Genomic DNA, 13106 nt, shown 5'->3' on the forward strand with positions numbered 1-13106 from the left:
AGGCCTCTGACAGTGCCCAGAACCCCCAGACCTCCCTGGGAACACAGCCAGGACTCTGCTCCCACCCCAAACCCCACTCTGGGGGCTGCAGCAGGGCCACGCAGCCTCCACAGAATTCCAGCGATCCAGCTGCCACCTGGTGTCCAAGCACAGCCCTGCACAGGGAGCCTCAGCACACTGAGCAGAGAATTCAGCCTGGTTCAGGTGTAAACATCCTTCCACAGGGACATTTCCAGGGTTGGGGCACCCCCAGCTTCTCTGGGCACCCTGTGCCAGGGCCTCCCCACGCTCCCAGGAACAATTCCTTGCCAATATCCCACCCATCCCTGCCCCCTGACTCTGGGAAGCCATTCCCTGTGTCCTGGCTCTCCAGGCCCTGGTGAAGTCCCTGCTGTTACAATCTCTGACTCTCACAGTCAAGACATTGATGCCTTTCCCAGTTCTCCCTCCTCAGCTGAAGGATCCTGATCCAGCAGACCCTTCCTCACACAGGAGCTGTGTTAGACCTTCGATCACCCTTCTCCACCCCCAGTCTAATTCTATCACAATTTCTATCTGAGGGATTTCTCTGCAGTAACCCTAACCCCCTGCTTCATGTTGCAGTGACCAGAACTACAAAACAGTCCCCAAAAGGGCTGTGGGACAGTGGGAGTGCAAAGTGCAGAGGCTGTGATGGACCCTGCAACTCACAGGAATTCTGGCATTTTTAATAACTGCAGGAAAATTCTCCTCAATCGGCTCAGCAGCTCCCTGCAAAGCTTCTGCTGGACTGAGAGGCATAACAGGGGTGTCCACCCAACCTGGCCTCTTGGAAAGGAGTTCAGGGTGCTCCCCTCGTGTGCAGTGATGCCAAAAACTCACCAACATTCACTCTGAGGAGCAGAATTCCCTCCATTCCTTCAGACAGTGGATGACACTGCCCTGCCAGGGACATGCTCGACCCTTGGGAGAACAGGAGCCAAAAAGGTGTGGGGATGAAACAGACAAACAACAGGTCAGGTAAGAAAAATACTGCCTCTTCTTTAATGTTCAAAGACATCAGTAAACAAACAGAACCGTACAGACAGAGGCTGAACCCCCCTCCCCAAACAGCACGTTCCAAACCACCACAGGTACCAGCTGAGGCCTCGGGAGAAGGAGCAGCAAAATCTGGCATTGGAGGGGAAATCTCTGCTGGGTGAGGGCAGGAACAGAGCACCTGGAGGAAGCAGCTTCCCTCACCCAGCAGCAGAGCAACACCTGCTGGGTACAGCCCAGAACTGTTTCCTCTCAGAGCAAACAGCCCAGATCTCTTGCTGACACACAGGAGGACCATGTGTGAACTTGGGAAACGCAGCTGGAAGCTACATTAGAGGTGCAGGACACACTAAGTACTGACCTGGGCAGCCAAAACTCTGTTCCACAGGCATTTAAGCCTCCCAAGGAATAAACACAACAGGGAGGTTGTGTCCAACTCAGCCAAGTGCTGCAGAACTCGTTTGTGAATGCAGATGTGGGTGTGGGGGGAAGGAATGAGCCTGTGCTCTGCACACATCCTTCCATCCACTCCACAGAGCTGCTCCCAGGACATCCTGACCCCTACCCCACAACTGGCCTGGTCTTCTCCAATAATTCCTGGAGCTGTGGAGCATCAGCTGCTTAGAAGGGACATCAGGAGCAGCTCTCAGTGCAGGCTGCAGAGGACACCGGGGCGGTACCTGAGCGCAGGTCAGGGAGAGCAGGATGGATCCCGAGTGCTGCAGAGAGGCAGAGATGGCAGGCACAGCTGCTCCAGCTCCCAGCTGGCTGGCAGGAGCCTGCAGGGGAACCATGGAGCGTGGCTCAGGCTCTGAGGGCAGTCCCACAGCTGCCAGCCAGGACTCAGCACGGCTCCATCCCCACAGCGGTGACAGCCGGAACCGTGACGTGGTGACAAATAAGGCACTCACGTCACCTCTGTGCCTCTCCAGGTGGCAGGAGCCTGCAGTGGGGCTGTCTCTGCTGCCACCACACGCAGTCCAAGATGAAGCCAGGCCTAAACTGGCTCCTGCAGGGCGCAGGTATGTGCTCCAAGCATCCGTGTCCAAGGCGGGAGGCCCCGCAGCGCAGGGCAGCGCCTCAGATCTCCACGTCACTCTCCTTGTCATTGTCGTGGTCACCGTCGTAGAACTCGTTGGGAGCTTCAGGCCTGGGGGAAGAGAAATCCCTGTCAGGGAGGGGAGAGGAACTGGAACCCCTGGTGCCTGAGAGAATGTCATATTAGGAGACCACAGAAGCTCCTTGGGTAGAAACAAGAGACTCAGAAGTGACTTCCTTGCCCATGAAAATAAGATGGGCTTTAAGGCCCCTTCCTGTGGGAATCCAGGGCTTCCCTCTGGCTGCCCTGGAGGGCCTGGGACCCTGGCAGAGGGTCAGGAACCCCCCTGGACAGAGCCCCCAGAGACACTGTCTGTGATCTCTGTCCATGGAAAAGAGTTTTCAATCTTACAGGATGAATTACAAGCTCTGAGTGTTTGATATCAGTAATAATTAAGTGTGGCACGGGTGCAAAAGTAAAATTTTAGGATTCTAGATTAGGGGTCCAAAGGGGACAAGATGGAGGAAATTGGGTGTGTCTTGTCCTTTTTCTCCTTCTTCATGCCCTCCATGTTTCACTGTGGTGTTGGCATTTTTCTGTTGGTTCGGGCTGGGGACACACTGTCCAACATAGGTGACAGATATTGGCACGTTATTGTAAATCCAGCACAGGTAGTTTGTGGTATTTAATGTTTGTAACATCCCACTGAGGGCAGAGCCCCACACGCTGCCCTGCAGGACAGAGCTGTGGCAGGGCAGCAGAACATGTTAGAGATAAACAGAATAAACAACCTTGAAACAGCACAGACCAATTATGGCTTCTGCTTTGGCAGGGGGGCAGAAAGACAGAGACTTTCTACAATTTTCGAGTCATTAATACCACAGATTCCAACACCTTCCGACCCTGAATTCTGGGATTCTATGACTTGCTCTAGGACTTGGGTGGATTCCTCTGTGCCCCCTACCAGGGGCAGGAAGGGAAGCCCATGGCTCCAGAAGGAGCTCTGGTACCTGTTGTAGTTTTCCTCGGAGCCCCTCTCCTCTGGATCGGGCTCATCCGTGCGGTCGTAGCTGAGCAGGTCCGAGGGGACGTCGTGGATCTGCACGCTGGGAGCGTGGTTCAGCATCTTCAGGTTCTCAAATATGGTCTGCCTGATCTGATCCAGGTACTGCAGGGACAGAACACACAGGGATCACCACAGTGGCATGTGTCACAACTCTGTCACCTGTCTGCATCACTTCTGTGCTGGCCAAGAGCAACAAATTTGTGCAAAAAGTCACTTGTCAGAGCAGAGTGAATTCAATTATTGACACTCAAGCAGGAAACACTGAGACAACCCAGTTGCTCTTTCTCATTTTTTTTGCTCTTGGCTCCAGCTGGTTTCACAGGACAGAGCATCAAGCACAGGATTTTGGAAATTCCAAGCTGACATTACAGCATGGCTGCAAGCACTCACCTGCCTGGAGTTCTGATTCTCAATCCTCGTGCTGACATCGGGGTGAAGGGTGAAGTCTGGAGCGAAGTATTCGAAGTACTCTGAGATGGAAGGAGGCAGAGTTAGAGCCCAGAGGGGCAGAGGCTGTGCAGAGAGCAGAGCTCACCCTCCCACCTGCCTGGGGGAGAGCAGAGCTTAAAAAGCACAGTAATATTCAACCCTGAGTGCAAGGGATGAGACAAAACAACAGGAAATGGTGCAAACTAAATCACCCTGGACACACACAGCTCTGTCTGCCAAGCAAAGTGGGTGGTGGGAGATCACAGAATGGCTTGGGTTGGAAGGGACCTTAAATCTCATCTCATTCCAACCCCCTGTCATGGGCAGCAACACCTTCCACTAGACCAAACCCCATCCAACCTGGCCTTGAACACTTCCAGGCATGGCTGAGGCCATCTCCAAGGTCAGGAAGTGCTGACACGTTGGCCCTGGTCAATGCAGAATAAAACATGCCAAGAATTTCAGGTGAGCTCATGAGGAAAAAAGGCAACTCCGACTTACCACTGTATGGGAGCTCGTCACTAATTGGTTCATCCACGAGCAAGGATGTTTCATAAGTCCTGAAAACATGGGAAAAGAGGAGCTCAGGACATGGGAAATGCAGGGACAACTCCCACAGAAGTGCCCAAGCCGTGCCCCTGGGCAGGCAGGGGGGACTCACCAGCACCGTGCCACGTTCCGGACCGTGTAACCTCCTCCTCCCAGCACCAGCAAGGGGATGTTGAAGCTCTTCACGTACTCCACACACTCCCTGCAAACCCCAAAGAGGAAAATGCCAGAGCTGGAAACTGCAGCACAGGTTCACGTGTCAGAAATGCCCCCTGAACTCCAACACCACCATGGCTGGTGTGATATACCTGGAGCTTCCACCCAGCAATCTCTAGCACAGGGGGTGGGTTGGAAAGGACCTTAAGGTTCATCTCATCCCACCCTGCCATGGCAGGGACACCTCCCACCATCCCAGGCTGCTCCAAGCCCTGTCTAGCCTGGCCTTGGGGCACTGCCAGGGATCCAGGGGCAGCCACAGCTGCTCTGGGCATCCTGTGCCAGGGCTGCCCACCTCCCAGGGGAAACAATTCCTAATTTCCAATCTCCCATCCATCCCTGCCCTCTGGCAGTGGGAGCCATTCCCTGTGTCCTGTCCCTCCATTCCTTGTCCCCAGTCCCTCCCCAGCTCTCCTGGAGCCCTTTTAGGCACTGGAAAGGCCTCTGAGCTCTTCCTGGAGCTTCTCCTCTCCAGCTGAGCACCCCCAGCTCTGCCAGCCTGGCTCCAGTCCTAGGACCATCTCCATGGCCTCCTCCCTCCTCCTTCACCATCCCTCTGCAGCACTTCGTACAAAGTCTCATTCTCAGACCCCCTCCAGTCACACAAATGTTAAAAAACCCTCAAAAACTGCTGTCAGGCCAAAGCCAAAGGTCCAACTTCACAGCAGAGACTCCTCAGAGCTCTTCAGGTGTTTTTTTACAGCCCTGCTGTACTTACCCATGGCCTCTTATACTGAGGTTAAAACATCCCAACCGGTCACAACCCAGAGAATCAGCACCACACTGGGAAACAGAAAAACAAGGGAATTTTGGCACTGCTCACCAGATCCACACCAGGGGACAGAAGGCTAACACAGATACAGCCCTCTGAGCCCTCTGCAGCCTCTGAAGGCATGGATGTGTGCACAGAGTTTTGCTTCCTTACCTGCAGGACTATGCAGGTGGGCTGATAGTAATCTACCACCTGGTTAATGACTGGCTGGAAGAGGTGCTTATAACCTTTGGAGAGAGAGGTGGAGTTGTCATGGCTCTTGAACAGGAGGACCAGGAAACCCCTGGGGCCAAGGGGAAAGGGAAGGGAACACCTACTTTGGTCATCGATGCCATCTCGGAGGGGCACGTTGAGACAATAGTAACGGCCACTCTCTGCACCCACCTCATACATGTCACCTGCAAAACAGCACAGGCACAACAGCCCTGACACTTCAGAGCTGTGCAAAGGCCACGTCTGAGCTGGGCTCAGTCTTCCCACCTAATCAGGACCCCTTTCTAACAAGCAACTACAGTTCTGCTCCTCTCTAATCACCTTCTTCCACCGCCTCCCCCTGCAGCTCGAATTTTGTGATTTGCTCTTTTCTACTCCAGCAGAGCTTCTAAGGGATTCTGAAGCGGGTTCTCACTAGAAATTAAAACCTTACCTGTGCCAGGAAAGAAGTAGTTGCCATATTTGTGAAATGACACTGTCATGACACGATCTGTCAGGTAGAAAGCCTCCTGCACGCCGTCCCCGTGATGGATATCGATGTCGATGTACAGCACCCGGGGGTGATACCTGTGGGATACATCAAAATTGGGATTCCAGGCATTTGTAAACACTCAAACATCTTCTTTGATGTGCTTGGAAATTGGTATTTAAAACATTTTCTTCTGAGGTGGCTGGAAATGGATATTAGAACAAAAAGGCTTTTAGATGGGGGCAGAAATGTCTTGGAAAATAACTTGTTTAAGCAGCTGGGTGCTCAAAAATTGCAGATTCTTGTTTCCCGTGTGCTCATAGTTAATCTTTAAGAGCTCCAGTGATTTTAATCATATCAGGAAATGAAAGGCAAGCTGGCATGGAGGAGGTGGGAAATGGAGCAGTGTCCCAGCTGGTGAGCACCAAAAATTCCAGGCTGGGCTAAATTTACTGGAGAAGCAGCCAGAGACACAGAGTCAGAAGCAAACTCAAAATGCAATCACCTAGTGCAGAAATGGCTCCTGGAAACAGGCAACAGAAGAATAGGGACATAGATAATATCCCATGAGGGGTAACTGGGCTGTATTTGAGGCCTCTGGTGGATGGGATTAGGAAATGGGAGTGCAGGGAAGGGGGAACAAGAAACCCCAGTACATCCCATAATCTGACTGAGAGCAAGTAAACTCGCCAGCAGTCATGTAACTATTGTTTGATCAACTCCAAATCCTTTTTAATTCCATGACAACTTGTCTGAGGTTCACTGACAATGAGGGCACTTTGAAGTACCAAAACAAAATTCTAAAAAATCTCAGATCAATTCAAGACACTAAAGGTATTTCTGTAACTTTTCCTCTCATTCTGAATTTATTTTTCATTTCCTAAAGTGAAAAATAACCTGACTCTTTTCTATGGGGACCAAGTGTCCTTTGATCATCCATGTGCAGCCCAAATCCTGTTCTTAAGGTGCCCAACAAAGATTTGAGTCACTTTTGTGTTTCCAGTGAACCAAAACTTGCATTTACCTACAAAAGGCTCACTGTGGCAAAAGGGCTGAGACTCAGGAGCCCCTGAAATGGGATTGAAGAACTCTTCTGTACCCCTCAAGCTCCCTGCAACAAAACTGGAGTCAGATGTTCCAATGCTCAAACCCTTTCTTGTGTCTTAAGGATAAGGCCAGAACAAAAATGAAGTTTTTGGGCTTCTTGGGTTCCAGAAAGGCAAATGAGGCAGGGAATCAGAGAAAAAGCAGAGGGAAAGCACAAAGCAGCCAGCAGAGCTCAGCCCTTGGGCCTGTCCTTACTTGAGCAGCTCCAGGATGCCAATCACGATGTCATTGACATAACAAAAGCCCGAAGCCTGGAAGAGAGAGAAACCCCAAGAGCTTTAGGATGAGATCAACACAGAACCCAGGCCCAAAAGACAAGAGGAATCCACAGATCTCATTACCTCAAACTTTTTGGCATGATGGAGGCCCCCTGCCCAGTTTATGGCAATGTCACAGATCTAAGAGAGGAAAGAGAAGTGAGTTTAAAGTGACAATATGGTGACAACAACCTGTACCCTCCTTCCCACTCCCACCTGCCCATCCCAGGGGTCCACAACACCCTCCTGGCTTTTGGGTTCCAAAAGACCAGCTCCTCAGCCCCCTTACCTTGTTGTTCAGCTGTGTTGCTCCCTGCAGGGAGGCCCCAGTGTAACGAGAGCAAAATTCAAAGAGGCCTGGAAACACTGGGCTGAAAGAGAAACCACATTCCAAGTCAGAACTCCTCACTCCTCCCCTTTTCTGCAGAGCACAGCCAGGAATGGAACTGGCCAGGGCTAACACCTGAGCAAGAATAAAGCTCAGTTTCCTGTGAAAGAGGTAATTTGGGATCAGGATCACTGTGCACTGAGCCCCAGCAGGGGAGTGAGCTGGCTGCAAACACAGTGGGGAATGCAGGGAAACAGAGAGATTCCCAAAGCTTCCAAACCAGCCTTGAGAAGGCTTCACAGTTCCCAAAAGCTGTCAGTCTGTCCTGCAGCTCTGCTGGTGTGTGCCCACAGCTGGGACATGATGAGACACTGCCTCAGGAGAGGGGGGGACTGTAATAGCTCCCAATCCCAGAATGATTTGGGTTGGAGGGGAACTTAAAGTTCATCCTGTTCCACCCCATGCCATGGGGACCTTCCACTGTCCCAAGCCCCCTCCAGTCTGGCCTTGGGCACTGCCAGGGATCCAGGGGCAGCCACAGCTGCTCTGTGCACCCTGTGCCAGGCCTGCCCACCCTCACAGGGAACAATTCCTAATTCCCATCCATCCCTGCCCTCTGGCAGTGGGAGCCATTCCCTGTGTCCTGTCCCTCCATCCCTTGCCCCAAGTCCCTCTCCAGCTCTCGTCAGCTCCTTCAGGTACTGGAAGGCCACAGTGAGGTCACCCTTTCCCTTCTCCAGGCTGAACAATCCCAGCTGTCCCAGCAGAGCTGCTCCATCCCTCTGCTCAATCCTGGTGCCTCCTCTGGATTTGCTCCACCATGTTCTCTGACCCCCAGAGCTGCATGCAGCACTCAGATTCTTACCAAAGACAGTTGCCACACTCCAGAAGAACTGGAAGCCCTTCCAGAACAAGCAGAGTCTGCAACCCACAAAGCCCAAGTCTAGATCCAAAAAGGAGCACAGTAACACCCCCATGAAGGGAAAGGAATCAAGGAGGCTCCACACCCTTATCCACACATGTCTTAGGCTGGAAATGGGGGTCTGTACTCTATTCCCATCTGTCAGAGCTGGGGCAGGTATCCTCTGCTCATGGGGCAGCTTTTCTTTATCTCTCCCACAGCCAATCCTCCCTCCAGGAGATCTCTGCTGTCCATGGCCACTGAGTGTCTCTGCATGGCTGAGAAAATTCCATCACCCATGGGGAGATGCTCTGCCCAGGGGAGGAGCCGAGAATTCCTACCTGGATACAATCTGACCTGGGAACAGCACAGCAGCCTTTGCCCCCTGCATTCCCAGAGGAGCAGCTTTCTTCCCACTGCATTCCCAGAGGAGCAGCTTTCTTCCCACTGCATTCCCAGAGGAGCAGCTTTCTTCCCACTGCATTCCCAGAGGAGCCCAGGCCCATCTCCCCCAGCCCTGGAGCTCCAGAGGAAAACTCCCCCCTTGTGCAGGATCCTGCTCCAGCAGAAGCACAGCTGGCACTGCAGGAGGGCTGAGCCCCCCTGGGATGGGGCTGCTGCCACCTCCCTGCCCCACAGCCTGCCAGGGCTGCTCTGGCTCTGGCAGGGGTTTGGATTTGTTTGTACCATTGCATTTGTATTTTTAGTTTTCCTAGTACAGAACTGTTATTCCTATTCCCATATTTTTGCCTGAGAGCCCCTTAATTTCAAAAGTACAACAGCTCAGAGGGAGGGGGTTTGCATTTTCCATTTCAGGGGAGGCTCTGCCCTCCCTAGCACACACCTGTCTGTTCAAACCCAGACAGCACAGGAGGGCCACGCTCCTCATGCTGCCTACACCAAGGTAGGAATGGAAGATTCCAGAAGAGCTGCAGGGCCCAGGGCAGGGCAGCTCCTGGGGGCACTCACCAGTCGTCGCCCACGTTGAAGGCGTTGAGGCTCTTGGTGAAGCCCTGCATGTTGTTGGGGCTCACCCTCTGCAGGAAGTCGATGTAATCCTCCGAGTGGAAGCGGCACATGTCGTGCTGGGACGCCTGGTAGGGCTTGAACACCTTCCAGAGACAAAAGCAGGAGTTATTCCCCATCCAAACTCTGGTTCCTTGGGCTGGAAGCAATCTCAAGCTAATTGACAAGTGGCCTGCATGAGGTACATAAAAAGTATGCAAACACTGGCACTTGTGTTCATTTGAATTCAACAGTTGTTCCATGAAACCTGCTTCTCCTTTCATTTTTCCCTTTCACCAATCCAAATGCTGCCTCTCCTGACTGCAGCTCTTGCTGTAAAATTTCTTCCTACCCCATGGCAAATTTCCCTGCTGGGGCAGCAAAATAAACCACAGCTTTTCCTTCCCTGGGGGGATCCTTCCTACCTCACTCACCAGTTTAAGACCTTAATTTGGGGTGCTTCTGATCCCTCTGTAAGATTTACTGACAGGCTTCAAATTATTTGGGGGAACCTCCCAGACAGATGGGAGAGCTGCATAAGTTTTGTTTCCTTTGGAAAGGAAAATGGGGGGAATGGTCAGGGAGGTGGATGGGCTCAAATCCAGGATCTTGTGACAACACAGGTCTGGCACTTACGGCACATCCCTCAGTAGAGGGGAAGTTAAAAATTAACATCACTGGGAGTTAAAAATTAACACCACCATCTCTTATCAGTTCAATTGATAAGAGATATTTTCTGTGATTCCTCTTATTATTTTAATTTCTCTTATTTTAAGCAAGCACTTGACAGAAAAAGTGGAACATGAACACAACAGAAGATGCACGAGCTGGTCTCCAAGGGGAAATTCCTCAGGACAACTGCACCATGCTCCTGCTTTCTGTGCTGAGCAGGAAACCTGGTCCTTTCCAGAGCCACAATAAACCAGAACAAGCCCATCTCCTCCTCTCCTGGTGTTTTCCATGTGGAATTTGGTGTTTCTCAGAGGTTTTGTGCCTCTAACAACTCAAACGGGGGATGAGGCAACTCCTTATTCCCAGGGATCCCCGAGAAATCCTGAAGTTCATTAAACCAAACCAGACCAAAACTGATGGCAAGGAGAGGAGAAATGGCTCTCACTGGACAGCCAGAGGCTCTCAGAGTAGGGATGTGGGGATCAAACAGAAAGGGAGGGGAAAACCAAGCTGGAACGTTCACTCAGCTGCTGGCAGAACAAACCTGGCTCCTTGCAGCCTTCCCAGCAATCCCAGCCACGTTCCTGAGCTGGGGAAGGTGGGAAGAGGCAAAGCCCAACAGGATCACAAGCTTTGATTGTAAGGAGACAGAAACAATGCAACAACAGCTCAAAATCAGCAGGAATTTCCCAGTCCCAATGCTCCAAACCCCTGCTTTTATTTGCTCCTGACTTTGCCAGTCCCTGACTGTTTGGGGATGAAGTTTTCAGCTTCCCAGTGCAGCTTGTGGAAAACAAAACCCCTCAAAAAAAAAAGAATTTCAAGACTGAAAATGTAGAGCTCTGCCCACTGCCTCCTCCAGGCAGGGATTTGCCATTTAAAAGTGTTAGGTCAGAACATGTTTTTTGGTTGTTCCTGCAAGGAAAAGCCTGGGGAAGTTTCTTGTGGAAATAATAATAATTAAAAAAACTCTGGGGAAGTTACTTGTGGAAATAAAAAAAAAAAAAACCCTAAACTCTAGGGAAGTTACTTGTGGACATAAAAGAAACCAAAAACCTCTGGGGGAGTTACTTGTGGAAATCCACACAGTGACAGTAAAGATCTAGAAAAGAAACTTTGCAAACACTCCCAACAGTCTTTCCAAGTGCTGCATTTCCACATAGTCACTGCCCTGGATGTGGTTTTATTTGGGAATTTTATTAATTAAGGAAATTTTTGTCATGTCTAAACACCTAAAATTCTTTTCATAAATTGCATCTCTACAGTTGCCTGACCTCAGCAGGTCCTTGGAATCCTCTACAGCTGCACCAACAGTGCAGGACTGAGCTCTACAACCATCAGTGAGGCTGTCACCCACCCGTGGGGCCCAAAGCTCTGCAACATCACTGAACACATGAAACGTAAATTTTAAGGAATTTAGAGATTTTAGAGGAGCTAAGATTGAGTTAGAGATGAGCCTTACTAGAGTTAATTAAAATAAATAAAATAAATGAGTAGGCCTTGATGAAGTTAGGAGATAGTAGTTAACTAATAATTGATTGCTTGTTGGCACAATGTTTAGTTAGCTGGGTTTATCATGAAGAACACAGAAACTGACAAATTGTTTTTAGAACAGAAGACATTGTGGCCTCCTCTGTTCTGAAACCAATTGAAGACAAGGAATGGGAGTTCTACCAAGAGTTCATTTGTCACATTTGCATTGAAAAGGTAGAAAGGTCACAATGAGGAAGACTTCATTTACTTCCTCATTTTGGGACCCCTCCCCGTGAAAGGGACACTGACTCATTTCAAGGGACAAACTACACATGCTTAATAGCTTTTGGAGTGATTAGCATACGAAGTGAGGAATGGGATGTTCCAAAATTATGAATATGTATTTGTATTTTGGGTATTCAATACTTGTATGGATAAAAGGGCTCTGTAATCACTTGGAAGGGGCGGTGTGGATTTGGGAGCTATTCCCCGTGCTGCCCAGCCTCACACTAAACATCCCTTTCTAACTTTAAACTGTTAGAGAGATTTTGTCCATCACAGTTGGATATCGGTGCTAGATCAATATCCATATTTTTTTAATAAATCACACATCACCCACCCGTGGGGCCCAGAGCTCTACAACATCACTGAACCTGTCACCCACCCGTGGGGCCCCAAGCAGCCCCGGGGGCTCGGTGTGGAGCCCGTGACACCCCTGGAGCCCTCCGCGGTGCCCACCCCGCCCACTTACGATCATTTTCTTGTAGAGGCCGTAGTGCAGCACCAGGCTGTGCGTGAGCGCCAGGCGGTGCGGCTTCATGGGGTGCCCCGCGCCTGCAACGGAACCGCGCGGGATCAGCGGCGCCACAACGGCCCCGCCGCCGCCGGGCACCGGCACCGCGCTGCGCACAGGTCCGGGCCGGGGGAGAGGGGAGCGGGGCTGGGGGACAGCGGGGCTGAGGGGACAGCGGGGCTGAGGGGACAGCGGGGCTGAGGGGATAGGGGGATAGCGGGGACCAGGCTATGCCACACCCCGCCTCCAGCCGGCCCCGGCCCAGCTCCAGCCGCGCGGCGGCCGCTCCTCCGCTCTGCCCCGGTGCTGCCCCAGCGCTGCCCCGGCCCCCCTCGCACCGTAGTGGAAGTTCCCCACGTCCGGGTCGTAGAAATAGGCCACGGTCTTCGCCATGGCGGACAGGCCGCGCCGCGCGCCGCGCTCCTGCTCACGTCATCTCCCCGCGACACCCGCCCGGGCGGGTGGGCGTGGCTACAACAAAGACACGCCTATAATGGGCGTGGCTTTGCAATGGGGCGTGGCCACGCGGCCCCAGTGCCGCCCCCGCTGCTCCCGACTGGTCCCAGTTCCCACCAGCGCCCCGGGCTGGCCCCGCTGATCCCTGCTGCCCGCACACCGCCCCCGTCAGCCCAGCTGCCCGCAGGACACCCCGCAGGCTCACCTGCCTGCCCCGCGCCCGCTTGTCCCACTGACCGGCTGGGCTCCCTCCCATAACCCCGTGTCATCTCCCCGCTCATCCTCAGCTCCCACAGTTATCCCTCACTGCTCCTCTCCTACTGCCGGCTGCCCCCAGTTACTGC

The 13106-nt window shown here is 52.2% G+C and overlaps 1 protein-coding gene across 1 annotated transcript; it reads right to left on the minus strand.

Moving 5' to 3' along the window:
* Nucleotides 1-995: 995 nt before the first annotated feature.
* Nucleotides 996-12790, minus strand: HDAC3 (histone deacetylase 3). Its single transcript, XM_012576240.4, has 15 exons — nt 12645-12790; nt 12265-12347; nt 9333-9475; nt 7424-7505; nt 7219-7275; nt 7073-7128; nt 5735-5868; nt 5406-5486; nt 5242-5315; nt 5035-5099; nt 4213-4302; nt 4053-4111; nt 3513-3592; nt 3067-3224; nt 996-2167 (listed from the first exon to the last, which is right to left on the minus strand). Exons 1-15 carry the CDS (start codon nt 12697-12699, stop codon nt 2098-2100), a joined length of 1287 nt encoding a protein of 428 aa, XP_012431694.3. The 5' UTR covers nt 12700-12790; the 3' UTR covers nt 996-2097.
* Between the last annotated feature and the right edge of the window lie 316 nt (nt 12791-13106).

Source organism: Taeniopygia guttata, chromosome 13 (assembly GCF_048771995.1).
Source record: "Taeniopygia guttata chromosome 13, bTaeGut7.mat, whole genome shotgun sequence".
NCBI lineage: Eukaryota > Metazoa > Chordata > Aves > Passeriformes > Estrildidae > Taeniopygia > Taeniopygia guttata.

Coding starts and splice junctions, on each gene's coding strand:
- HDAC3 (XM_012576240.4), bottom strand. CDS start 12,699: ATGGCGAAGACCGTGGCCTATTTCTACGACCCGGACGTGGGGAACTTC. Junction 7,129..7,218: donor ATCATGCCAAAAAGTTTGAG/GTAATGAGATCT, acceptor TCTCTCTTCCAG/GCTTCGGGCTTTTGTTATGT. Junction 5,487..5,734: donor CTACTTCTTTCCTGGCACAG/GTAAGGTTTTAA, acceptor GCTGTTTTGCAG/GTGACATGTATGAGGTGGGT.